The sequence below is a fragment of the Alexandromys fortis genome, unplaced genomic scaffold (assembly GCF_014885135.2).
Source record: "Alexandromys fortis isolate MF-2015 unplaced genomic scaffold, M_Fortis_MF-2015_v1.1 scaffold_365, whole genome shotgun sequence".
Classification (NCBI taxonomy): domain Eukaryota; kingdom Metazoa; phylum Chordata; class Mammalia; order Rodentia; family Cricetidae; genus Alexandromys; species Alexandromys fortis.
In genome coordinates, this window is record NW_026068288.1 from 233,367 (window position 1) to 260,548 (window position 27,182).

Sequence of the window (27,182 nt, forward strand, 5' to 3'; positions counted from 1 at the left end):
CCTTGCTCCCATATCAGCTAGAAGTAATTCTAGAAGATTGTGTCCCCTCTCCCAACAAAGTTTGTCTTCAGGGTTAGGGACATTTGATGTGGGAGTGATTTCTTTCTAATCTGTTTCTTTCATTGGTTAATTAATAAAGAAACTGCCTAGGCCCATTTGATAGGCCAACCCTTAGGTAGGTGGAGAAAACAGAACAGAATGCTGGGAGAAAGAAGCTGAATCAGTCAGTCGCCATGATTCTCCCACTCCAGAAAGACGCAGGTTAAGATCTTCCCTGGTAAGCCACCTCGTTGGCTATACAGATTATTAAAAATGGGTTAGATTAATATGTAAGAGCTAGCCAATAAGAGGCTGGAACTAATGGGCCAGGCAGTTTTTAAAAGAATACAGTTTCCGTGTAATTATTTTGGGTATAAAGCTAGCTGTGCGAGCGGCTAGGTGCCAGGGAAGCAGCCCGCTGCTCCTATTACAACAGACATTGTTTAGGTGTTGATTATAATTGTTATAGTGTTGGGTGTTGAGAGGGAAATTTTGTAAGCTCAGGGATCTCCTTTGAAAAAAAGGAAGAAATTGGATGGGATAATAGATTAATTTGAGCTTACTCACACTAATAATAATAATGAGTAATGGAGTGAATACTTGTGAGCTATTATTTACATTGGTATAGATTCTCTTATACTGATTCAAACTTAAATTATATTAAATATGTTCCTATTTTCATCTACAATATTTGTATACCTAGGCAAAGTTACTTTGTCATATTGTATGCATGCATGCATGCTTCTGCCTCTGCTTAAGACATTTTATATATTGATATAATTTTAGGATATATTTATCTTATTGCAATATACATTTGTACCTCAGATCAAGATACTCATACATTGTTTATATTTTAAAGTTATTGTCCTTGTTTGCTGCACAGTTGTTTAAAGATTGTTTAATATTCTCATATGAAGTCTTAGTCTTTAAGTTATATAGGTATTACGATTTATAGGTCAGTAGTCATCCATGTTTGTCATACTTATAGTTAGACTAATCAGGTTCTTTAGATACATAGAGATTGTATTGTACATAGATAGATAGTCTTCAACCACTTCAAAGATCTGTAGAATATAGCATTTATAAAACTTAGGATTTTGTTAAAGTGAGACATGAGTGCTCTTGGCAGTACTGATCTATTCCCAAGAGAATGCTGAGCAACAAAGAAACCCCCACTTGGAGCTTGTTTTCTTCTTGGCAAATCTGGCCTCTGGGCAAGGAACTGCCCGTGAATCCACTACTGACAAAATGCACCATGTCCAGACAGGACATGCATGATACAAGAAAAAAGACTGTCAAATCTTGCCAAGACAGGGTATGATGGTTTTGAGAAATTTCCTGCCTCTGAAAATGGTCTGTCAGTTACTCTAGGCCTTAGCCAAAGTTGATTGCTCCAACGTTGCAAATGAGGCTTTGGGTGATTGCCCAAGTAGCCAGGTGTCTCTGTCATTTGTGGCATATTTTGAAAGTTGCCTGATTGCACTTCCTGCTTACTCAAGTAATATTATTTCCCTTCTTAGGTCTTTGATAGGGTTAAAGTCTAGATAGTTGTAGTTATTTTCCTCTCATGATTTGGCCAAGTTATTTATAATACAAGACTTAAACTCTTTAGGTAAAAATAATTATTGAAACATTTATCACATGTTTCTTGCTTGGTATTGTTTGTGCTGGTTGGAATTCTAATTTTTATACCTGATATTTGTTCTTATTGTATATAATTTTATATTAAGCTTAAAACTTTCTTATTTAAACAAAAGGGGGAGGTGCTGCAGGGATTCCTAAAGTCAGTAGCCATTACGTTACCTGTCCACTTGTGCATGGCCTCTTTACTATATATGCTGCTGTGTAGCACGTGTCTGGCCTCTTTGCTGGCTTCTAGATTCAGTTGCTGTTCCCTGTTTGAGGAGAGGACTGTAATCTGTGAGTGCACCCCTAAATAAATAATCCTCTTTTGTACTCAGTTCTGAGCTAGTGTGGGATTTCTTTTAAGCATCTGTCTTCATATTTGTATAAATTTTATCTATTTATGTATTAGTTAAAATTCAAGCCAAAGAATTATAGATTCTAAGTCAGTTTGGCTACAAAATCTGGTTGTAAGGCAAGACCCTGTCTCAAAACAAGCAACACTGAAAATTAATATCAGAAAAATAAAATGATAATATAAAATATCATATAATTCATGAATTTTGAACACAAGAAAAATAATATACAGTATGTGATAATAATTCTGGTAGAATAAGAATCCAATTTTTTTATACTTGTTCTAATACATCCACTTTTCAAACTTTGGGTAAATGTTTTTGCTTTGGGATGCTCTATTTATATTTATTTATATTATAACAATAAGCAGCTTTAGGAGTTTTAAGCATGGAATGGTATTATATAAACTTTGCTGCTGAACAGTAACTAGAATAGTGAACAAGTGTGGGTATGGCACATCAGTAAATAGGTTATTGCAGTAGTCCAAACTAAAAGGTTCTTAGAAGAATTGGAACTAAATTGATTTAATTTTAGCTTTATTTTGATTGGATCAGGAACAGACTGGACAAGTAACAAGGGAGAGAAGTTTGTCAAGCATTATTGAATATTTGGTATGTGGTGAATATTGAAATTTTGGGGTATGAATAAATATATTGACAGTTCAGGCAATTGAACCTGAGGTACAGATCAGGTAGGTAATGGCTGAGAACCTGGAAATAAATGGAGGAAACTGGGGCCTTGAGAACTCTCCAAGGTCAATGGACACATAGGAGTATTCTGAACTAGAAAATGTGTGATGGCTAGAGGGTGGGTGTTGGCAGACATGGTGTCCAGTATGGAGCAGTGGTGATAGGCTGCTCTGGGTTGGCCATAAACAGAATATGCTAAAGTGGAGCTGATATGGAAGTTAGTGGATATGAAGATGCTAGAGAAATGACAGGATGCTGCTTAAATCATTTCGGAGCGAAGTTGTAATTGTCACCCAGGGACCAAGATCACTTGTGATATTAACCAAATCAATAGCTATAAACAAGGAATGCTCAACCGGATGTCAGGAACATTATGAGTGGAAGATAGCTTAGTATCTATATTGGAAATCCTTTGAATAAAATATACTGTATTTTGAAATGTGGGTCATCAGAGAATGAACACCCATGTTTTTAAAAAAAATATAAAGATATACTGACTTATTTTATATGTATGAATGTTTGGTCTGCACAAATGTCTAAGCATTATGTGTGTGCCTGGTGCCCCCACAGTTCAGAAGTCATTGGATCCAGAACTAGAGTTACAGATAGTTGTGTGCCATTATGTAGATACTGAGGAACAAACCCAGACCCTTCACAAGAATAACAAGTACTCTCAAACACCAAGGCATCTCTCCATCAACCTCTACTGTTTTTGAGAACAGAGGTTTTAGGTTAAGGAAGAAGTTGAAATTAAATGAAAGAGCTTTGTATATGCCAAAGCAAGAATATTGTCATTTTTATTCAGTGGTTTATAAATTTTTGTTTCATGTAGAAGGTGGGTGGGTTATTAATTAATTTTATTTTTATTGCTAAAATTTCTTATTTATGAGTATTATTTATAGGAAAGTACTATGGTATGTGGGATGTGTTTCAAAGGTAATAAATGCAAAGTAGGTGAATAAGGACCATTTGTGAATTAAGACTGGCCTTGTGTTTATAATCATTAGTGCCCAGTAATGCATTCCCCCACCACGAGTGCCCTGGCTATTCTATTTTTGCACTGGATTTTTCTTAAATAAAAGTCAAAGAAATCATTTCTTCATATATTTACTGCCACATCCAGTACAGCTTCAGGGACAGACCCAAGTGGGGTGGAAAAGGAATGAGAAAAAGACAAACACACAGACATACCAGACAGAAATCTGTCAGCAGCTGGGCTCTCTGCTTGAGAAAGCACAGAACCCTAATTAAGTAGAGTCAAACAGAGAAGAATTATTGCATCTAGCTAAACGTCAAGGAGGGTTATTACATAAAGAAAGCAGGGTTTATGCAATACAAAATGATGAAGTTTGATGACTTACCTAATCTCAGTAAGTAAGTCCCCTACATAGGGGAGCAGTCTTTGGACAATAACATCTGGTGGCTATGGTGGACATTTTCTGCACACACTCTCAACATCTGCACATGGACCAGAAGGGAAAGATTTTGCATTTCCCTCTGGGTCCGAGGCTAGGGTCCTTGACATGGCCATACCCATGCCAAAAATGCACACTGACACAGGATCTCACACTCATGACTCTCTCTACTTCCCACATCCATTGCTTCTCCCTTTGAGTGGCTCTCATACCATTTTCTCATAAGTTACAGAGGAACTAATTGGAACTAATTATTTATTCCCATTTTACCAATAGGCTCTTCTTATCCTATCAAAAAAAATCCATATCCATGAGTAAATATCTGTTTATTGGCACAGTGCTCTGTTGACTTCCACATTAGTACTGTCTACCACCTAACTGGAATTTGAAGTTTTTTCACACAGATGTTCAACAGTCAAAGCAATTTTCTAAGACCTTTGTTTTTAGAAACAGCCACCTGACATCTTTTTGCTCACACTGATCCTCTCGCCTGGAATGTTTTCTAGACTTCCCTGCTGTCTGGTTAATGCCTAAATAGTTTCCCTCAAGTTGTCCCAATAACCATCCCTTCCTTTGCACTAGGAATTTTGTCACAATGAATGAATTTTAACTGTGTGCTCATGTGTGTATGTGTGTCATTTCCTTAATTTCCTAGAATCATGGACTTAAAATTGTCTATTCTAGTTTTTTTTTTCAAAAATGCCAACATCAAGTAAGTATGTACTCAGGAAATTACATGTACTTAATTCAGAAGTAACTGGTAAATGGCAATACATGGGTAGCACAATCGATGCTTTGGGTCATTTGGTGCATCTAAGAGTGCATACTTGTAATGTGATATGCAATGCTGAAGTTGAAAGGAGGAGTTACTGAGTAGGTCCTATCATTGAGGATGCTCCCCTCAAATACCAATCCATGCATAAAATGTTCTAAGATCAAAGAATTTGCATTAATTTTTTTTCCAAAGCAAGCGAACAAACGTATGAGCAAATAAACCAAATTTCTTGTAGGGGAAGATGGCAGCAAGAGAGGTGAAAAAAGGGATTTCTATTCTCAGGAGGTAATGCTCCACCAAAGGGTGTGAAAAACAGGTAGACATCAAATTGATACATCAAATACTACCTAGAAATGCTCCTACATATGTGATATCATATGCTTTAAATGGGCTCTTGAATAGACAACCATTTAAAAACCAGTAAGGAACTATTTCTGAAAGCTCTGGTTGTCAAAGCTTCGTAAGATCCTTTTATTACCATCTTTTTGTTTTGTACTGAAAAAGAGTGGCTGGTTTCCATCCATAGTTGTCAACTAACTCATCATAAATATGGAGGGGAATCAAGTCCCAAGTAATATTTAGAGGTTTATAAATTCTGTGTCCCTGATCAACCTCATTTGTGACATCAACAAAAACAGGTCATGTCAAAGTACTTGTGGATCCTTTCTTCTGCAGTTAGGTTCCAAACTCACTAGTAAACATGAAGCACAGAAAACTGTATAAGGGCGGCTTATCATTTTGAGTGATGACTCAACTGATGTGGCTTTTGCCCTTATTGATTTGTTTTTACTATTTAAACACATATATGACTAGGTGTTTTCATCAAATCCGCCTCTACTCCCTCCTTTCCAATATGCCCCATACTGCCCCACCACTTTTCCCTCCCTCTTTAATATGCTCTTGTTTAAACCCACTAACTCCTCTTAGTGTCGACAGTATGTGCATGGGTGTTATTTGCCTTTATAACAAGCTTTCTCAACCAAAATGGTGGAATTGGCACAACTACTATTGTTACAAAAGGAATCCCAAAGTGTGTGCGTATGGTGTTTCCAAAATGCTAACCTCCAATTAATTATTGGCTTTGGGTGGCCATAATTTTATCCCCCAGAACCAGGAAACAAAAAGGTGCAAATCTTTTTACTATATATTGTATTTGTAAATAAAAAGACTGACCAGCACACGCTGCCTGATATGTTATCTGGAGACTTTTTAATCACTTCCTATACTTTGCACAAATGCAAATTCTGTTGCTGGTGCAAGACAATTTCACTGTGTACTGAGTTGAAAATAATTACCAAGCACATAAAGCCTATATCCAGTAAACACCAAAGCATTTTCCACACGGTGCTTCATTTTCAAACAGCTAACTTTATTGTCAGTGAAAAGATAGGCACAAAGTAGATTTAACCTGCTTAACTTTATTTGATCTACCTCTCATGATTACAGAAAAGAATCACAACCACTATGAGACCACATATATTAAACCAAAAGTAATTCTTCTCAAACCATCTGCCAACCCCATCTAGCCATTTTATTAAACACATGCCATTGATAACAAAGTAGGTCAGAAGGAGGTTTGAGTGCTTCGTGTAACCTGCCCTTGCTACCAGAAGAAAATGTCCATGTTCCAACCTTTCTCCTACTGTCAATGGCGGCACTTGAAAGAAGAATTTCTAAAGATTGTGGCAGGAAAAATTGGTAACAATGAACTCACAGCCAATACCTCCCTTTGAAAGTATTTCCTTGGAAAAAGAAACACATTTTTCTGTAACATATTCCATGTATAAATGAGCATTTAAGATAATAGATTGTACGGCTAACAGACATGAGCATTTATTAAAGTTAGCACATACATGTATACTTTAAGCTGCCACATTATTTAGATTCTTCATAAAAAGTAGCTTGGGAATCAGTTTGTCAGAGCCACTGAACAGTGCAAAAGGAAGAAGAGAACAGGACAGGTATCTTGCTATATTTCCTGTCACAGATCATGGCAGATGCTTCAAGTTTCTAGCGCCCCGTCACCCTGCAGCTCAAAGGCAACACTGAAATGAAAACCTTCATTAAGACAACAGTCACAATACATGACTTTCAAAGGAAGTTCAAGCTGAGTTTACTTCCTCAACAATGTTAACAGTTTTGTATCAAGTATAGTTCAATCAAATTAAATTCTGCTGGACATGTGACATTGCGGGTAACAAATGAATAATAAGATCCTTATAGACCACCAGACAGTAAAAGTTAAGACAACAAATGCCCCCTCTTCTTCTAGGGTGCCAGGAAAATGCATACATTTTACTGTAAATAGGAGCAAGTCCAAGAGGAGGCTCCAAATGCTACATGCACACAAATGGGAAGAGGTGGCTAATTTGAGATTTTCCCATATAACTGAATTTTTAAACTGATACCTAGTAGAAATTTTCTCAAGAGGTGGAGCCTGTATGGTCCATAAACAGACTATACTAACACAGCCTTCTTCCGTTTCTTAGACGTACACTGTCCTTCTAGCAAATCGCCTGGGCCTGAATACTGAGCAGGACTGCCTCTAGTGTGGTAGGCCAGAAAGGTTCTGGAAAGTTCCAAATAGTACTTCTGCAAGGACTTCCTTTTTTCCCCAAACACATGATTTTAAAGAGATAGTTTTCATACAGGGAAGAAGGTACCATATCTGTCACTTCACAGAATGTGACTGGAATCATGGCTCCCAGAGTCAGCCCAAATTCTAGCAATGTGTTGTCATCAGGAGAGGACATGAAAAGGTTTTTATTTTTATTCATTAGCTTGGGCAGAAAGTCACTTTCCTGGTGCTTGCTGCCTGATTCTTCTACTGTCTCAAGTTTTTTTCCCTTGCAACAGAAAAAATGGTGTGAATGAGCATTATTCACAGGACTGCACGTTCATGTTTCTATTTGGCGTTCACTCTTTAACTGAGGACTGATGGACTGGATGACCATTTCATTATTAATAATGTGAAAAACTAGTTAATAGTTGTTGCATTTCCTCCACACACACACACACACACACAAATAAAAACTTGGGAAGGTAATTAGGAATCACACAAAAATACAGGTAATAGAGCAATCTTATACTCACAGAGCAATACATAAAATGACCCCAAACACATGATTTTATAGGGAAAAACAGTTGAGTTGATGTCTTAGGTATGCATTTCATGTAGCTCAATGATGAAATGGGATGCGAAAAAGAACAGTTCCATACAAGGCACTGCAGCAGAGACAAGACGAGAAATCACCCCAAACAATCTTGTCAAACCAAGAAGATTTTCATAAAGTAGGCATACCGTACACTAGGAAGATGCTTTTTCTTCAAAACAGGCTATTTTTTTATAGATAATCATTTCCCAAAATAGGCATGTAATTGGCAGAGCAGACAGACATACTGTGTGATGTTGAAAAAGTCACTGAACTTCTCCAAGTCTCAGATTCCTCATCACTAAAGTTAGAATGTAGAGCTACATTGATAGATAAAGTTCCTTCCCATCACTAAAGTCCATGGCATAATATATAGGCTGCCCTTCTATCAATCTGATTTCTAACTTAACATATCACTAAACCTCTACCCCTTATACTTAATAGTCCCCCCTTACCCTCCCTATACCCCTGAAAACAGACCTTAATGATACTATCTGAAGTTATATCACCTTATGAAGGGCGGAGACTAAGGACAAGGACCTGTGGCAACTGACACCTTCTGTGGTAAGGCTCCCTGTTTGGTCCCGCCCATGTATACATTCCCAGCTGCTTCCCAAGGGGTTTCCAAGATGAAGTCACTGGCAGTGAGAAGAGGTAGTTGAGGAGATTGCTGCAATCAACCTCTCTCCTGACTGCAGCCTGGCACTTTGGACTTCTTACGTTATTTCCATGGAGGTGACAGTTGCATGTGCCTTTGAAGATACATGCTAATTTGCAAAAACAAAACTGAAATAGTTCAAAGTATTAGCCAGAAATTCAACACATTCAACCTGTCCATAAAAAGATGTTTCCTCATTTTGCAAAGTATTGGCAAACAAAGACTGGGGAACCAGTCAGTGAATCTGCCTTGTGGAAGAAATAAAGGTTACGTCAGTCAACTGGCCAAATTTAAGGTGACTGAGCCATGTTCATGACTATATCTTGACCACAAAAGTCTGCATGCAGCATCTCATGAAGCCCTCCATTGAAGCTTCGAACATCAGACCCCTCATGAGTGAGGAAGTCATGCATCACTCTGTTCATTTACTCTCCTACCATCTGAAAGCAATATATTAATTATCCAAATGCATAAATTATTCCAGAGTATATATATGAATGGATGAACCTCCAAGAGGGAACCAAAATAATCCACTTCCAAAGCACCATTGAAATGAAGATAAATACCATCAGTATGAAGGGGCAGGGTAACTGGCAACTGGGAGAGAAAATTGGTCCAGTTCCCTTCTTAACCCCAATACTCTCTTCCTTTTCTCCAGCTTCCAAAGCTCTTAAAACGCTTTCTTTTCTCAGCTTAAAGAAAGACCTTTCTTTGGCTGTTGTCTAGGTAGTCACTAGACAAAGCAGCAAATCTTCAAATTCTCTCCAGATTTCCACTTCTGAACTACATGTTACAAACTGCCATCCACACATGCTGTATTCTTCAATGAAAAATGACCTCAAATTGGGAAATGTCAAAACAAATTGAAGCATCTGAAATCAATGGACATTGCTACCAGTTAAGAGTCCATGATTTAGATCAATGCCGGCAATTAGTTCTAGAGCACATTCTGCTTAACCTATCATCTTGAGGTACTCCCTATGTATTCCAAAATAGACTGGAATTCTCATGGTATTAAGTACTACAAGAGTCCAATAAAAAGTCCCTTTAAAAAATCATCCCCACCTCCCAACCCCATCATCACCCCAGATTAAACAAACAAAAGGGAAAAACGATTAAAAGAACTCTTGCTGATAACTTCAGCTCTTGAGTATGCTGTTTAGATGAGATATTCCACCATCTCTGCATCAGGTTCTTGACTCAGGATCTGAATGGGTGCTTTTCTTTCCAGAGTGCTGGAGTGGAAAACAGGCCCATCTAAATGGAAATGAGAGGGTAGAAAAGAATTAGAGACAACGAAAAAAAAAAAGTGCTTTCACCAAATAACGCGAAGAAACATCACAAAACTAATTTCTAAGTGTGACTTGCCACTAGGTACATCGGCATCATTTACTTTACTGGTAAAATGGCCACTCATGACCATTTTCATTTTAATGAATGAGAGAAAGCATTTCCAGGAGCTCTTTTTGTCTCTTCTCTGACCAATCCCCATTAGATCATGAAACATTCAACTCTGTCAAAATGGCAGGCACCAAATAATAGATCTACATCTGAGAACAAAACTAGAAGATAAATTGGAATTACCTGGCTTGTCTGGGTTGCACATCAGATTTGGTGTGGACAACCGGCGTGGTCCACAGCTGGTACCTGGACTTGCAGGACCCTCAGCCTGAACCAAAGCTGGAGTTGGAGTCGGAGCTGGAGTAGGAACTGCAGTCGGAGCTGGAGTTGATGCCTGAGTCGGAGTCGGAGCAGAAGCCTGAGCCGTTGCTGGAGCCGGAATCGGAGCGGGAGCTGGAACCGGAGCCGAAGCAGCTGGAGCAACCTGAACAGCAGTAGCAGCAGCAGCAGCAGCAACAACAGCTGCTGCTGCAGTAGCTGCAGTAGCGACAGTGGCAGCAGAAGGAGCGGGAGAAACAGTAGCAGAAGTAAGAGATGAAGCAGCTGGAATCTGAGCAGCAGCAGCTGGAGAGACAGGAGCAGCTGGAGAGACAGGAGCAGCTGGAGAAACAGGTGCAGCTGGAGAGGCAGCAGCAGCAGCAAGAGCAGCAGCATTTGCTGGAGATGGGGCAGTGGCAACAGCAGCAGCTGGAGCAGCAGCAGCAGCAACAGCAACTGGAGCAGCAGCTACCATGATAGTGGTGTTGGTGGCAGCTGTGGCAGTGTTGGTGGCAGCACTTGCAGTGATGGCAGCAGCAGGGGCGGCAGCAGCAGCAACTGGAACAGCAACCGGAGCAGAGATGGGAGTAACAGCTGCGGTTTTGGTTGGTTCCGATCCACGTTCTGTTTGGGTGCTGCAGTCGCGACTGCCTGTCTTCGAGTGAGCTGAGAGCAGGGGAGTCGAAGGAGGCACAGGTGAAGGTGTGGATGGGACAGACTCAGCACGATAGTCTCCACCCAGAAGAATGCCTACAGATGAAGCGAGGGACAAGAGAAAAGTAGGTGATTCCTATCCAGACACGGATTAACTATTCACCCTTGTCTGAGTTCAGGAAAAGAAAATATATGACATTTTTCTTTGAAAACTATTTGTTTTTACTTCTTGTGAACCTCTGGGATGCTCCATTTCCCACCAGAACTAAAGGTTGGTTTTGGACTTAGAGGATCCCTTCTCGTCTTCATTATCAAAGTCTCAACACAACATATTAAAGCTGTGTGTGTCCTTGAGAGCTGATCAATTTTCTCCCCATTGGTGATTGTGGCAGAGCAACTCATCAGAGTTCTATTCTCTTCCAGTAATATTAATGGCCCATATTACCAGAGAGGTGAAAATAACCCAGGAAAATGGGGAATCTGTATGGATACCCACGAGGGTGCTTTTCATTGTGTAAATTACAGTGCCAACCATGACAATGGCTCCCAGAATGCTTACTCAAACTAAAGGATACTGCAAGTCAGAGAACCAGGAAAGGCAATAAAAACAACAAAAGATTTGAGATATATATTTGTTTGCTTCCTTGGGGTCAAAAAAAAAAGTCTCAGTATCTATGGGACTCTGAGGCTTTAACTAGAGGGGATGAAACAGACAGGAATTGGACATAAAAGCACATTCTGTTCTCATGTTGGAACAGTCTGGTAACAAAAGCTGCCACCTGAACCCATTAGCTTAAAGAGAACTTTGGGTCCTTTTTCTGTAGGAAAGGAAGGAACACAGCAATGCTGTAATTTTGAATTTTGCCTGAGATGAAGGCCATTTCAGTTTTGAACAAAGTTCCCATGTGGCAAAAGCCAAATCTGAATTTTTCTTTTTTACATAAAATTCAAGTTGTCTTCCTTCCCATCTGCAAGGAACTCAGGATTCTCAGTTTGCTTTTCAGGCTTTGGCCTCACTTAATATTCTTGCCATGAGACTTCAGAGTTCCTGGGCATGTAGCTTGTTCCATCAGGGGCAAAAGTGACCCTGAATTCTTCTCTCTAGAACCTGAATCATTGTCTCTTCTCCTTGCTGTGTGTAGCACAGGCGAGGCACTTTCTAAGTACATCACTGTGCACTTCCCTGTTTGCTTTCATTTTCATTACCTAGGCTCCCCTTCCAGTTTTTATCATCTCGCTTCTCCTCCATGATGGGAGTACCAGTCAGGGTAGAGGAGTGGGCAAGCAGGCCTGATCCAGCATTGGAGATGGACATCAGAGACTTTGCTGGCCTCATGGATGACAGCTGCTCTGTCTTACTTGGCTCTTTCCTGGAGCGCTGCTGCAGCACTTTGATCATAGCATCCTTTTCAATAATCTGGGCATGGAGCGTCTTAATCCTAAAAGGCGAGAGAAAGGTCATACAGAAACGTGGTTGCTACCTCTGTGTTCTGATCTCACTGCCTAAGTGGATTTGCATTCCCATCATCTTTTCTACTAAGTGTTGTCTGAGTTGGAAGGAAGGGTCAGTACATTAGAGCTTTAAAGAAAAAAATAATACATTCTATGGATGGCTAAGGAGATACAAGAGAATATATAAGAACTTCTGCTGCACATCAGAAAATCAAAGTCAAATACCAGCAAACAGAAAGGCTATAGATCTAAGATGTTGTTCTTTGCTGAAGGAGCTCTTCCATACTAACAGTACATTCAGTGAGAAAATGGAGCATTCTACTAATAATACATGATCTTCAGGTAAAATGTAAATGACACTAAAAAAGTCACTGGATGCTGAATTTCTCTCAGTGTGAACAGATGTTTTCTTGAGAAATCAGCTCTATTATAGAATTGAGCTGTAGTGTTATGAAGAACACCTCAGAGTAGGAATGTCAAAAATCAGATCTAGCAGAATGCAAATGAAAACAATTACAAAATCCAGGGGAAACCAATCCTACTTGGAATTGCATAATTGAATGTTCATTATAATGGCCATCACATCAAACCTTAGGTAATCAATTAGCAGGAGTGAAAGGGGGAGGGGACAACACAATCTAGTTCATCACTTATGAATAAACTTTCTTGTCCTTCTCTATTGATCTAGCTGGTCTCAACTTCAACTTCTCAATCCATCTGGGTCCACATCCAGATTTTACCTTCCTTCCATGTCCATGCAACGCTTGTTGGCCATCAGGATTTCTTCCTCTTCCTTCTGGATGCGGGCCTCTAAGGCTGTGTCATAGCTGGTGTTAGGAGAGTGGCTAATGACTGTAGTGTCTCTGTGGAGGAAAATGGGCAGTGATGATGATGAACAGGCCTCAGAATGAATAGATGTCATTCTCTATCCTAAGTCAGTGGACGTTTTGCTGAAAGGCTTTAAACTAACTGACTCTCAATAGGAATGGTTGGTTTCTGAGGGACTTACTGGAAGCAGCTTTCAGCAAGGAAGATTTCAGGGTAGCAGACACTGGCATGGACATGGCTGCCGAAGTGGGGATTTGGTTAAATATGTATACACTGGCTATATGGAACTGGATAAGCACGTCTCCCCCAATTTTCTAGCAGCCGTCTCATACAGCATTTTAGGTCCCCAAATAGCAAGAGGAATTGACACACTGTCCACTTTATTCTCCTAACAGTCACAGAGTGGAAAGGTTAAACTTTGGAAGAAATTGGAGGGTTGCTGGGGAGGATTTGTGACAGTTGAGTAGCATTTACATATGAGGGTAACAAACAACAGACACAGTTTGCGCCCAGGAACTAACAAAAGGGGCCTTTGATTCGGTGCTATTTGGTTCTTTATCTAATCTACATTGGAACTATTCTATCACGGAATGCATGAACTCCTACCAACTAAGCAACTGTCCTCTTGCCAGAGCCCCAGCTGGGCAAGGGGTCATCAGGTTCCATCTGAAATTGTCTCAGGCCATTAACTCATCGACTATTATTGAGAAGAAACATGTGTGCATAGGAGAGAATGGCAGAGGCAGAGATGGGGAGGGGAAGAGAGACAAAGGACAGAGAACTAGAGATAAGGACTAAGGGAAAGAGATGGGTATTATGATTGAGGGAAGACATATGGGATTACAAAGATTAACAGGACATCGGGACAATAGACTGAAGAATGATGAACTGGCCCTGCTTCACCATACTCCTCCCATATCCTAGGTATATTATCTGCTGGAAGCTAGATAGCTATATTTTCTTGGCATTAAGATTATGATGAGTGCATGTTAGGTACAATATAATAACAGAGGAGTCAACAGGTAGTAAGTTAACGTCCAGCTTGGGGAAGTTCGAGAGGCCTCTGCAAAAGCCACTGCTGTCCCAAAGCCTAGAGCTCACTTGCAGAGTCGACACCATTCATTGGAATTGGCAAGAAGGAGGGATACAGTTGCTGTCATCATTTGGCAAATTCAAGCTATTTTAACATCCCCAAATTCTATATTCCTTCAGTGCAATTCACTTGTTCACAATCTCACTGTGTTATCTGAGAGAAACCAGCACTACGTACTTGATATCAAGGCTTTTCCTATAAACAGGCCCAGGATCACATCTAAACTTCCACAAATACTCTGCCACTAACAAACTTTCAGATCTCCAAAAGTCAGTTACATGTTTTATGCTTATTCTTCCTCATATGCAAAAACACAACAGAAATGACATTTCCTTCTACTTGATGTAAAACAAAATTATTCAGGTAAAAACATATACCATCAGGCACAATAAATGTACTCAACAATGTTTTTTTTTTTTAATATTGAGAAGAGCAGAAGTAGAAAGAGAATAACAAAAAGTGGGTATTACGACTTTAAGACATTCTACCCCTTGGTGTAATCCTGAAGCCCATTCCTGACCTAACAGAGTGCCAAGGGAAACTGAAGGCTAACACTTTAGAGCCAAGCCTCCTGAAAAGTGTGTGGTGTCTACAGACACTGGGGGCTTGAACGTCCAGTTTGTCACTGGGGGAAATAGTGCTGGCCTACTGCCATTTTCATTGCATAAAAGACCAGTTTGGGTACACAGAGACCGGCTGGCTAATTGATATGGACACTGTGAACTCCTCAGGAATGGAGCCTGAAAATGTGGGGCACTTAGTGAATTCCGACAGGGCTGCCAGGACAGCGCGCAGCATCAATCTTCCTTGTAAAAGACCAGAGCTATGAAGCCAATGGCTCTGCAAATGCAATCTAGCACAGCGTTTGAAGGAACAACTTCCAGTACTCTCCGATTGCCCTCCAGAATATCAGAAGATACTTATTGCAGTCTGAAAACAGTATGCACAACACAGGCATCAGAACCAGATATACCATCATCTCAAAGTCTCAAATAAAAGGATGTTTGTCAATATCCCCCAAATTATCTCTTCTTCTTTTCTCTCATAGCACAATCCAAACTTTAGTATTTTTGAGATTGTCACTCATGATTTCCTAATTAAAATACTTTTTTTTTCAAGATAGGGTTTCTCTATGTGTAGCCTCTGCTGTTCTAGAACTCACTCTGTAGAGGATAGCAATCCACCCGCCTCTGTCTCCTGAGTACTAGGATTAAAGGTGTGGGCCACCACAGCCCAGTCCTATTTAAAATACTTAGTGGACATTTAAACTTCAAGTATGGTGATTCATGCCTATAATCCTAGCCCTTTCGGATGCTGAGGCAATGAGATCACTCTAAGACAAGCTCTATATAACACGTTTTAGGCCAGGCAAGGTCACATAGTGAGACCCCCATCTTAAAAGATCAAAAATAGTTTCTTAAAATCAGGATACTAGCTATAAAGCAAAAGATATTGAGCCTATAGTTCATGATCCTAGAGAAGCTAAATAACAAAGTAAACCCTAAGGGAAAAAAATGGATCCACCTGAAAATGGGAAATAGATAAGAACGTCTGACAAAATTTGGAATATGGGGGTGGGGGAGAAGGGAGGGCAGAAGGGGAAGGGGAGGTTAGAGGAGAACTTGAGGGAACAGGATAGTTGACATGGGGGGAAGGACAGAGATGAGAGCAAGGAAAGAGATATTTTGAGTAAGGGAGCTATTATGAGGCTAGCAAGAACCCTGGCACTAGAGAAATTCCCAGGAATTCACAAGGATACCCCAGATAAGACCCTAAGCAATAGAGGAGATGGTGCCCAAATTGGACTTGCTCTGTAGTCAGACTGATGAATATCTTAAATATCACCATAGAACCTTCATCCAGGAACTGATGGAAACAGAGGCAGAGGCCTGCAGCAGAGCACTGGGCTGAGCTCCCAAAGTCCAAGTGAAGAGTGGAAGAAGTGAGAATATGAGCAAAAGGTCAAGACCCTGATGGGGACAACCACTGAAACAGTCTGCCTGAGCTAACTGGAGCTCACAAACTCCAGCCAGACAGGTAAAGAACCGGCATAGATCCAAGCATTGGTCTAAACTAGTCCATCTGAATGTGGGTGACAGTTGTATGGCTGAGGCAGACTGCAGGGCCACTGGAAGTGGCATCAGGATTTACCCCTACTGCTTGTACTGACCTTTTGGAAACCTATTCTCTTTGGATGGATACCTTGCTCAGCCTAGATATAGTAGGGAGCACCTTGGACCTTCCCCAAAGCAATGTGCCTTACCCTCTCTGAGGAGTGGATGGGGGTGGGGTAGGGGGTAGGTGGAGATGGGAGGAGGGGAGAGAGTGGGAACTGGAATTGGTATGTAAAATGACAAAAGATAGTTTGTTTTCTTTTTATAAAAAATAAAAGAAATTTTAAAAATTCAGTAAATACATAAATTATTTTTTAAAAAATCAATCAATAAATATGCTTCGTATTTTCCTCTGGGTAGCATTCTGCTGCTTATTTAATAAAAGAATGTTACCATAAGTGGAACATTGTGGGAGGCCAGAAAAGAGAAACACGTGGAAATGATTAGTCCCTGGCTGCAGGAAACTTGCAATGGAAGACAAAAGATAAATAATTAACCACTACAGGAATGAGTTTGGACTTTAATAGGCACTGAAAATTGCTAGAGCTTTTTCTGGAGAAGGAAAGGACCTGTGCCAGGCTTTAAGACAATAGTATTATCTGTTGTGGAAATGTTATGGTTGGACTAGAAGAGAGAGGTACTTGAATCAAGAGACCAGTAAGGAAGGTGAATGAAGTAATCCCATCAGGCAATAATGAAAACACAAACCGTAACATAGAAGGGGAAATGGGAACAGTCTGTAGGAGGTGGATGTGATTGAACTTGGGAGACCATGTCAATGAGATAGCATTACGGAGATGAAAGAATAAATGAGAATTACATTTGTAATTCAAATCATGGACTACTGTTGGTTGTCATAGGAAAACAGAGTTTTTGGAAAGTGCTGATGACTTTAGATTTCAGAGCTATTGATGTCCATTTGCCTTGAGAACGTCCATAAGACAAGATCCAGTAAGTTACTCGAGATTTTCTATTTAATTTCAGAGATGTCAGAACAACTATTACATCATTTTTCTTATTTCAGAGAAGTCATAGTAGAAAACCAGGTAACTATAGCAGAATACAGACTGAGAAGCAGAATATAGAAGCTGAGAAAAGCCATGTGTAGTATGTGTCTTCTTCCTGAGCTCTCTTTACTTCCTCCTTTTCTGAACATTCCAAGTACAGTTAACAACCCAATTCAGTAAATCCAACATAACAGGATAATTCATGGTTGATGGGTTGGTTATCGTATTATCTTTTTTTTTTCTGCTCTTCAGGCATAAATTCACTATTTATGAGCTTGAACTCAAAATCTGTATTGCCAAATCTGGTCTTCAGGGAATGCATAAGAACTTCTTGGTAGGGATTTCCATTTATCATATTAAGCACCTAGATTCTCTAGAGACACATTAACTCCGAGGCTGACTGCAGGGAATGATGGTGTGATTATTCATAAAGCTTCCAGGTGCCTAGGTAATAGCCTCAATTAATACTTTCTTTATTGAACAGCTAATGATACCAAGTTCCCCACATCTCAGAGACCGGTAAAGTGAGAAAATGTTGATTTAAATCCTGACTTTTGTGCCCTTTTGTTTAAATTTAGAGATGTTATAATTCCTCTGGGCCTGAGAAGAGAACGCATGACAGCACCTAAGGATAAGCAACAAATTTAAAGTCCTCAGAAGAGCACTGCCTATTTTTGACCAATAAAAGATATTTTCTAATATCCTTTGGATAAAAATTATTAAATGTAAAAAACTATTTTATTTTATACATTGTTTTATAAAGCCTAGGCTGGCTTTGAACTCATAGACTTTCTCCCTGGCCCTCTTGTGTACTGGTGTTGTGCCGCCACCACCTTAGGTACTTATTTTAAATAAGAAAAAATTAAATTACCTTTCTAGAGAAGCCATGAGCCTTCAATATAGTCTTTCTTTCTCCCCCTCTTTCCTTCCTTTTCACTGAATACATTTACCTATGTACACTACTGCTCAGGATCACCATCTACTCCTGGACACTTCTAGTCCACTATTCCTGCTTGAAGTCAGTTTTCAAAAACTTCCCCTTGACAAAAGGTTAGTCAGAATCAAAGTACTAGAAGGGGTATAAACAGATCACCCTAGTATGCCTTCTAACCCAAGAAAATAAATTCTTTTTACTCTTAGATTACAATTTGCATTTCATTATAAGTACAGGTCCCAAATTGGAAATAATCCAAATAGCCATCATCAGGTGGATGGATAAATAATCTATGCTATATCCATTGCACGGCACATTACACAGAAATAAAAAGGCATGGGCTATTAATACATTCATCGACTGGGAAGGCTCAAAATAATTATGCTGAGCACATGAAGTAAAACAAAATGTGTAAAATCAGTACGACTCCTTTTATATTGACACTCTAGGAAAGGAGTTAGTAATTCTATGACAAGAACCAGATGACTCATTGTCTAGGGAGGAAAGCATCAAGTTTAAGGGACATAAGGTCATGTGAGAATGTGCCTCCTATTTTGATTTTGGTAGAAGCTCCACTGTTGTATTCATTTTCCAAAATTCAAATCATACACTTGAAGTTAATTAATTTATTACTGTGTTGACTAACATTTTAGCTGAAAATAGTCATTTCTGCTATTGACATCATTCAAATAGGGTGACTGAATTATGACACATGTTGCTTACCTGTGAGCTACCTATCATAGACCTGTGAAGTTTAAAATATTTTAAATTGAGATGCTGATAGAATATGCAGACACCAGGCAGTGTCTTAAAATGTACTACTAATTAAATTTGTCAATATAAGTTACACATTTAGAAAAAAAATCCCCCTCCACCTCCTTTCCTTCCTTCCTTCTTTGTCCCTTCCCATTTTTCTTCTTTCCTTTCTTAATTAAATTTTGAGCACTTTTCATATGCAGCCAGTATTCCAGGCATTTACAAACTGCATTGAATAAAATATATATATATAGCTTTCCACGATAGAAAGTGATCACAGGACAGACTCTTCATGTCTACCTTTAGGCTGGTTGGTGGGGGGTAACAAATAGAGAAGTAATGCGAAGAGATTTGGGCAAGGTAGATAGAAAAGCCTGTAAGTTAACATACAATGTTTTCTGGCTGTTTCTCCCCAAATTCGTCATCGAATGAAGAATGAAGAAGAGGGAACCACTTTGTATAGCAAAGTAGAATGATCCTGTCTTCGGAAATACAGCACAGAAGGACGTGGGGGAATCATCTAGTGTAACTCATTTATGTCACAGCACGTTCAGTACAATCTCCCTCTCATTCTCTCCTGCTGTCTGGATAAGTTATAAACATTTCAGATTTGAAACGTTTTCTGCAGGTAAAAGGTGTTCCTACTAGCTAGGAACACTGAGAACAGACTGGGTTTTAGAATATTAAATGATAATCATACATATTTTGCTGAATCCAGTGGTTACCTGAACACTTGCCACCTAGTAATATAAAGCAATTCAATTTAAGTCAAATATAATTCATAGAAGCCAACATATTTTGCATATAGGCCTGTAAAGGAATTCTCTCACTACATAGTGCCTTCAAGACAGGAAAGTAGGAGTGAGCGTTCTGTCTTAATATAATGACCCCTCCTGCCAAGCATCTTTCTAGCTATCCTGTACTTTGCCCTGGAGACCATTCTGTAGTCAGCCCCAAGATACTGCCTTCAAACATTTTCTCATGCCCTGCACCATCACGAGCTATATCACCCCAAGGCATCTGTATAAAGCTGACAATGTTGCCCTGCATCTATCTCCCTGGCTCACCATTACTAGGTTTTCAGCATCCGTCTTTCACAAATAGCTCTGCACTTCTTTGGGAGCTACTTGGTAATCCGAAACTACATTCTGCTTCAAATCTGCCCCCAAGCATTGTGACCATCTTCTGACACAGCTGGAGTTTCCTTGGCCACCACTATGACATTGGCTTTGACTGAGCATGCTTTTCTCAGGAGACAAAGCCAGGGAAGCTTCGGCTCATGAAGACCTCAAGATTAAGCCAAAGACAGCTTCAGTCCATCAAAAGGTATAAGGTTATCTGGAAACAGGATGATCACATGGAGGAGGAAAGGGGTGCTCATGGAGAATCACGAGCAGGTTGAGAACGTGCCAGGCCACAGCGCACATGATCCACTGTGCACCCTGATCACTGCCCAATGTCTAGCAAGTGCTGGACTCTACTGATGTACCATGTTTGGAAGAATGCAAAAAAAAAAACTCTGCTGTTTTTATTAACGTTCTGGAGGAAGCCTGTTTGGGTGCAATATACTCTACACCATTTTCAACACTCAAGTCTATGCTCAGGCTCTGTCCATTATTATAACCTAAGCCATCACCAGATAATAATTGGGTTGTTTCTTTCCCAGCTAATAGTTATGAAGAGTTGCAACATAGTGAAACTATTGAAGAGCAATTGTTTCCTAAAAAGTTAATCTTTTTTTTAAATAATATACAAAGAAGGTGCCTAAGAAACCAGAAATAACATTTTTTTTTGCCATTTTTTGTTCTATGGTACCAGACAGAATGAGTCTCCTTATATGTGATGAGTTCAGGAATACAAAGAATGTGGTCTTCAAATATAGAACTTCTCAAAGGGCAGTGGTGGACTCATATTCGCCACATCTCCAGGAAGAGCCAGAGCTATCAAATAGCAACAGCTACTCCCGAGTGGCATTTGCTTTCTGAGTGGAATTTCTCAGGAGGCGATTTCACTTTGGTGCTGAGACTAAACAGCATGCACACCTGGCTAATAGGGGCAACGTGTCCAAATACTTAGCCAAGCCCACCTGAAATGCTCCAGCTCACTAAGGCCAACTCAACTATGATTCCAAAACGTCCATAGAGTAAACATTTTTAAGTCCTTTAACCTCTGTCCTCAAAGCCATCCAGTCCTTGTATAATTGAAAGAAAGAAAATATATTTGAGAGAAACTGGGGCGGGGGTGGGGTGGGGGAAAGAGTATGGAAGGAGACGAAAGACCGGGAAATCTCTGCATGAATTTCCATACCTGGTTTTCCCATCCTCTTAACTAGGGGTCCTCCTACCCACTACTTACCTCTGCGCAGCCACAGTTGCAGCAGCATCCAGAGCAAAATGTCTCATCACATTCTCTTCCAAGTACTTCTGCTCCCATTTTGTCATATCTGCTTCCAGGGCAAGAATTCTCTCCTCCTTCTCGCGAAGGAGCTCCATCAGTGCAGCAGCATTGTATTCTGAAGCACTGGTAGGCTGCGAGTTGCCCTGGCGCTGTGAAGGGAGACAGCAGGGCCCTTCAAATTAGTGAAACAACAACCACAGTGTCCAACGTCCATTTGAACATCATTTATGATTTACTTATTTATATCTCTTTACTTAATAGTGATGACTTTCTAAGACAAGATCTCACCTGTAGCCTTGGCTGGCCTTAAACTCAGGAACCCCCTGACAAAGTTCTCCTACCAAATCCAATATTAAGAGCTTTAATTTTATAAGGACAAGTTTACCCAAGGTATTTTGTTCGTCTGTCTACCTGTTTGCATAGTGGTAGATATCTAACTTAGATTTGCACATACCAGGCAAGCACTCTATCATGGAGCCTTCTCTCCAGGCCTCAAACAACCTGAGGTTCCTCTTTCTGTGCTGTGAGCACTGGTAAGGTGTTCCATCACTAAGTTAATCCCAACCTCGAGCTTGAATACTGATTCAAAACAAGGAAGGAGAATTTAGATCTCCACAGGACATAGACTTGCAATATGAACCTCCCTTGATCAGAAAAGGAATCTACCTTATCAATTGCCATGTTGTTAAGAAATTAGATTAATGAAATAAAAACAACATAAGAAATTAGATTAATGAAATAAAAACAGCAACCTTCACTTGACAATAAAGTGCAAGGGAAATGAAAAAATTGAAACCTATGATTTGATTCTAAAACTGTTCCTAATTTATGAGATCTTTGGTGAGTTGTGCAACATTTTATGGGGAGAGGGGGTCTTGATTTTTTTCCTCCTCTAAATCAATAAGTAGTATGACCAGAAAATGTCTAAGGAGCACTTCCAGCTGGACGTGGTAGTGCATACCTGCACAGACTGGGCTGTAGGCCAGCTGGGATGACATGAGACCTAGTCTCAAACTAAAACAAAACAGAAGATCTGCCCAAGGTCCAAAACCATCCAAGGATCTAGGTATGTAGCTATCTCACTTCCTGTAGGGTCTCTTGTTCTGGTTCAAGTGAAAAGTCAAAGGTGTAAGAGACTATGATGGATTTTGCTGGCAGAGGAAGCTAAGGAAATAGATAGCTTTGTGTTTATCCTGGCAAAGCCTTCTGCAGTAACACGGGGAGATGGTGAAAATGTAAAGATGAGAAAACATTTAAATGCCATATGTGTTTTTGCCAAACACCAAGTAAAATAAATTAATTAATTAGTTAACACCCAGGAATAATGGCATTTCTTTTCTTCCTTTCCTTCATCCCATACCTGGTAAGGAAGACTCGGGAATAAATGGAATTTACAAGCCTCAAGGAGTAAAGAAGTAAACCATATTTCCAGGGCTAAGATACCTAACACAAGAATTCTAAGTCCCCTCCCCACACCCTGGAGTTACATAAGCAGTAACAATTGCTGGAGAGAAAAAAAAAGTGATTAGCAGAGCAGCCAGAAAGTTGAGCAGGGATCTTTAGCAATTCAGCTGTAGTGAGTCATCACCCACACTGGGGCAAGCTTTCCAGCTGCACTGGAGTCACCTGTACTTCTGTAAGTAGCCCCTCGCCAGTATTTCTGTAAGTAACCCTAATAAACATCATGGTTCGGGAAGCCAGACTGGGGCAGAATCATTCCACTGATCTATCATTTCGGGCCATCCCCAGGAAGTCGCACGGTACCTGCTGGATTCTCAGGGATTCCAGTTCCCTCTCCAAACGGGTCCGGAGTCGGTGCTCCAGCTGCTCGCGTTTCTCACAGGCTGCCTGGAGCTGCACTAGGGCCTGCTGCATCTTCTCCACCTTATCGACGTACACTTGCTTCTTTTTTAGCTGGAAATGCAGGGTGGCAGATTTGCAAATGGAAAGAAAAGATGGCAACAGAGTCAGTTACGAAACCCCCAAATCCAGCCTTTTTCTGAGATTTCCTCCTGTTTCAAAAAGAACAAACCATGAGACAACGCTTGGAATACGCAGCTGGTTGCCATGCATATCTTGTACACATAATGGCAAGGAAGAGAGGAGCCTCTCTTGACCCCTTCTTCCTTCCCAAAAAGGCTTGTCTTCCCCAAGGCTATGCCCCTCAAAACAATACCTTAGACATCAGGATCGCCAGTTCCCCCCTTCTGGTTGCCCTCACCTCTGCTCTTTACTATAAATGAGGATGTCTGAGGCAAAGTATGTTTCATTTTAGTTCTCAAACTTAATAAATGCTAAAAGGGTGGGAGGAGAAAAAAGAACAATGTTCAGTTTTACCTGGTAAAGAAGCCTACCTCTTTGTCTTTACATTGCTTATTTGTGTGTGGGGGGAGGACGGAGAGAGGGAGAGATTGAGAGGAGAGACACATGCTCATGCATATATATATATATATATATATAGTCACATGCCCACATGCCTCAGTGGGTATATAGAAGTCAGGAGACAACTTGTGAGCCTAGATTTTCTCTCTCCTTCCACCATTTGGTTTCCAGGTATCAAACTGAGGTTGTCAGGTTTGGTGGCAATCCCTTTACCTACTGAGACTTTTCACCAGCCCATAGCCCTTTAAAATACTGTCTCCTTTCTTATAATGGGGCTGTAGAAAGGGGCTACTAAAGATATAAAGAAGCCTGAAAAGTCTTTCTGTAAAATAGCCCTAGTTATGATCCAAAATAACCCATTGGCTTGCTTGGAAAACTGCTGCTTCTCTAATTGGTTATGCCCTGTGATGGTACAAATGCCTTTTGGTTTCAGAACCAGCAGTGTCTCACATATTTTTTAATTAAAAAAAACAACAAATGATTTGGGACTTATTTCCCGTGTTGAGGTTGATTACTGTACACTTTTTACTTTTATTCTGGAACCAAGGATCCCTAAATACTCAAATGAATCAACCTATATCTCAGTGAATGATTGAGTAAATCATGGTTCTCCAGATGTGCAAGTCTAATATACCAAAGAAAAAGTTGAGATAACTGGAAATAAGAATGTGAGTTCTCTGTGCCCGTTTAACTTGCGAGCCAAATCCTGGCTCGGCAGCAACAAGGGAGGAAGTGATTAGAGAGCCTTAAATGAGATAGTCATACTATCTCATCCAAGAGAACTGGGAAATGGGCAGGCAGTCTTAACAGTTTGCTCGCAAAGGAACAGACTCTGCTTCTCACAACACCTGTTCAGCATCAGCCAATCCTAGGAGACCGATTTGTAGCCTCTTTCTAAAATAGAAATCCTCCCAAGTGAGGGACAGCTGCCATTACCATTCCCTTCGAGGATAATCTTCACCCCTAAGATTAAGAGTTAAAGTATTATTGCTAACCTGTACTAAAAAACTAAACCCAGTCATTTGACTGTGGGTAATTCCTAAGCCTTGAGTGACTTCAGTGGGTAGCTGCAATATAACAAGTTGCTCATTTTACCAACATTGTCCACATGGCTTTGATGAAGCCAACAGGACCCATCAGGACTTCTCGGTGCCGAAACTAGTTATCTCCTTCACGGCAATGAGCCTCCATCACAATTCTGCTCTCCTAGGGAAACAATATTTGTTTCAAATCATCCTCTTTCCGTGTTCGAATTCCTGCGCTTTTTCTGTGGGGCAGGAAACCCATCTTCTATCTTCCTGCCTCCAGACCTATGCATCTCCTTTGGCCATGAGAAGGCAAAACTTGGTAAACTGTTTCAGTGTTTTATTGACATTTCCTTCCAAGACAGGCCTCATTCAATCTAGCACTGCATGCAACCCAACAGAGGCAGATTTAAGTCTAGATGTTTTGCTATTTAAGATCATTTCCAAGGATATAAAATGAACAAATAAGTCATCATATCCTGCCTCTCAATATGCTTAAATGTTTCTTTTTGGACTAGCACAGCAAGACATTTGGGGCAGGGAAGCCTCTGCCTTGCTATTTGCTAGGCATTCGGTACCAAAGTGTGTGTGTGTGGGGAATCGTTCTTTATCCTTCACCTTTGGGGTTCCATAATGTTCCTGAGCTATTTAGAGTTGAATGCATTATTTGTGAATCATGCTGAAAATCCTAAGGGAGCAGTTCTATGCTAATGTAGAGAATGTGAACTATAATTACGAAGGCTTACAGCAGTTATACTTAAAGGCAATTAAACATAGACAGCATGCCGTTCTTGCCTTGATAGTGAAATACAGCAATGTAAGCTTTGAAAACTAAAAAGCAAGCAACCCAGCATCATGCCAATCTCCCTATGCCCTGCCTTTCTCAAAACGGAAAAGTAAATATCCTATGAAAAGCACTCCCAGAAAGAGGAGTCACTAAGCCAACCCCCTGAATGAGAAAACCAACGTGGGATGAGGATGTTCTCTGAGTTTAGTGAAAACAGGCATATAATTTAGACCAATTCTGCAGAGCAAGTTAAGAAAAACAAAGACCATTATTGCTGTCATACCTCTCTTTCTCCCTGTCAAGGGGAGATTATAGCAAACACCATAAACACCACAAGCACCTGGGAAGCACTTAACCCCTAGGTATGTCACAATGGAAAGTGACAATTCTTGAATGCTGCCCATGCAGCGCTTTATCAATGTAATTTACTAACTCAGCCATCTTCTAAGTTACATACTCCACATTTTGTAGCTCATCTCTAAGTACCACAACCCATGCGCTTTACCTTCATTACTATCCTAGATTTTATGTATCTTACTTTTACCTCCCTTGTCTTCTCTGCCTCTCTCTTACAGTTATCTATGCTGTTAAGCTCCTCAAATATTAGATTACTAATTGCAACAGTAGACCCCCCAATTTTATCTTTCAAGGCCATTGGAAATATTACTGCTTCTTTCTTATGTAAAGAACATACAGGTAGTAGCAATCTAATGTCCTAAGTTCTCATTGCCTGAGTCCCTATCCTGGCATTCTCATTTAAGATCTCTGCAACTTAAGGAAAAGGTGCTTAAATCTCTCTGACCTTCAGTTTTGATTTCCCCCAAGCCTTTATTACTCATTAGTCAATAATATAGATACAGCAATAATGTAGCCTGTTCCTTTATCAGGATCAAATGAGATAACACGGAAAGTGCTTGGAAGAGCATCTGCTCTAAAATGTCCTTGGTGTTTGTTTTGTTTTGTTTTCCTTTTTCTTTAGGGAAGAAAGTCATTACCAAGTCAGACAGGTTCTAATGGTCTCAGTTGTGAATGTTCATCACAAATAACCTTAATGTGCTTCTCATTGTCTTAGTGACCGACACAGAGGATAATATCATTTAATAAAAAATAATCAGATAAATACTAGGCCTCAAATAGTTTATGCAAAGAAGGAACTAAGTGTAAATGTATAGAGCAAAACTGTTTATTGAAGATACAATTAGAAGGGATCATTGAGTATCTACAATAACAATATTTCCTTGAAAATGCTATTGTTTGCGGGGAGAGGGCTTCTACTTCATGACAAAGAAATGCGTTGCCTCTAACAAAGACCCTTAAATGAAGAAACAAAAGACCTTGTCTCCTCTTTCTCCCCATCCCATTTCCCATCATATATCCACATGAAAA

General features: G+C 40.0%; 1 protein-coding gene across 5 annotated transcripts in view; it reads right to left on the minus strand.

Moving 5' to 3' along the window:
- Positions 1-6,246: 6,246 nt before the first annotated feature.
- Positions 6,247-27,182, minus strand: part of Amot (angiomotin) — a 61,673-nt gene continuing 40,737 nt past the window's right edge. For 4 of the 5 annotated variants that reach the window (XM_050132278.1, XM_050132277.1, XM_050132280.1 and 1 more), the window contains 6 exons: positions 23,367-23,516; positions 21,561-21,751; positions 13,214-13,336; positions 12,228-12,460; positions 10,293-11,117; positions 6,247-9,965 (listed from right to left, as the gene is read on the minus strand). In XM_050132278.1, coding sequence (XP_049988235.1) covers positions 9,868-9,965; positions 10,293-11,117; positions 12,228-12,460; positions 13,214-13,336; positions 21,561-21,751; positions 23,367-23,516 — 1,620 coding nt within the window. In that variant the 3' untranslated portion in view covers positions 6,247-9,867. The remainder of the gene's footprint in view (positions 9,966-10,292; positions 11,118-12,227; positions 12,461-13,213; positions 13,337-21,560; positions 21,752-23,366; positions 23,517-27,182) is intronic. The other variant, XM_050132281.1, reaches the window with a different exon arrangement.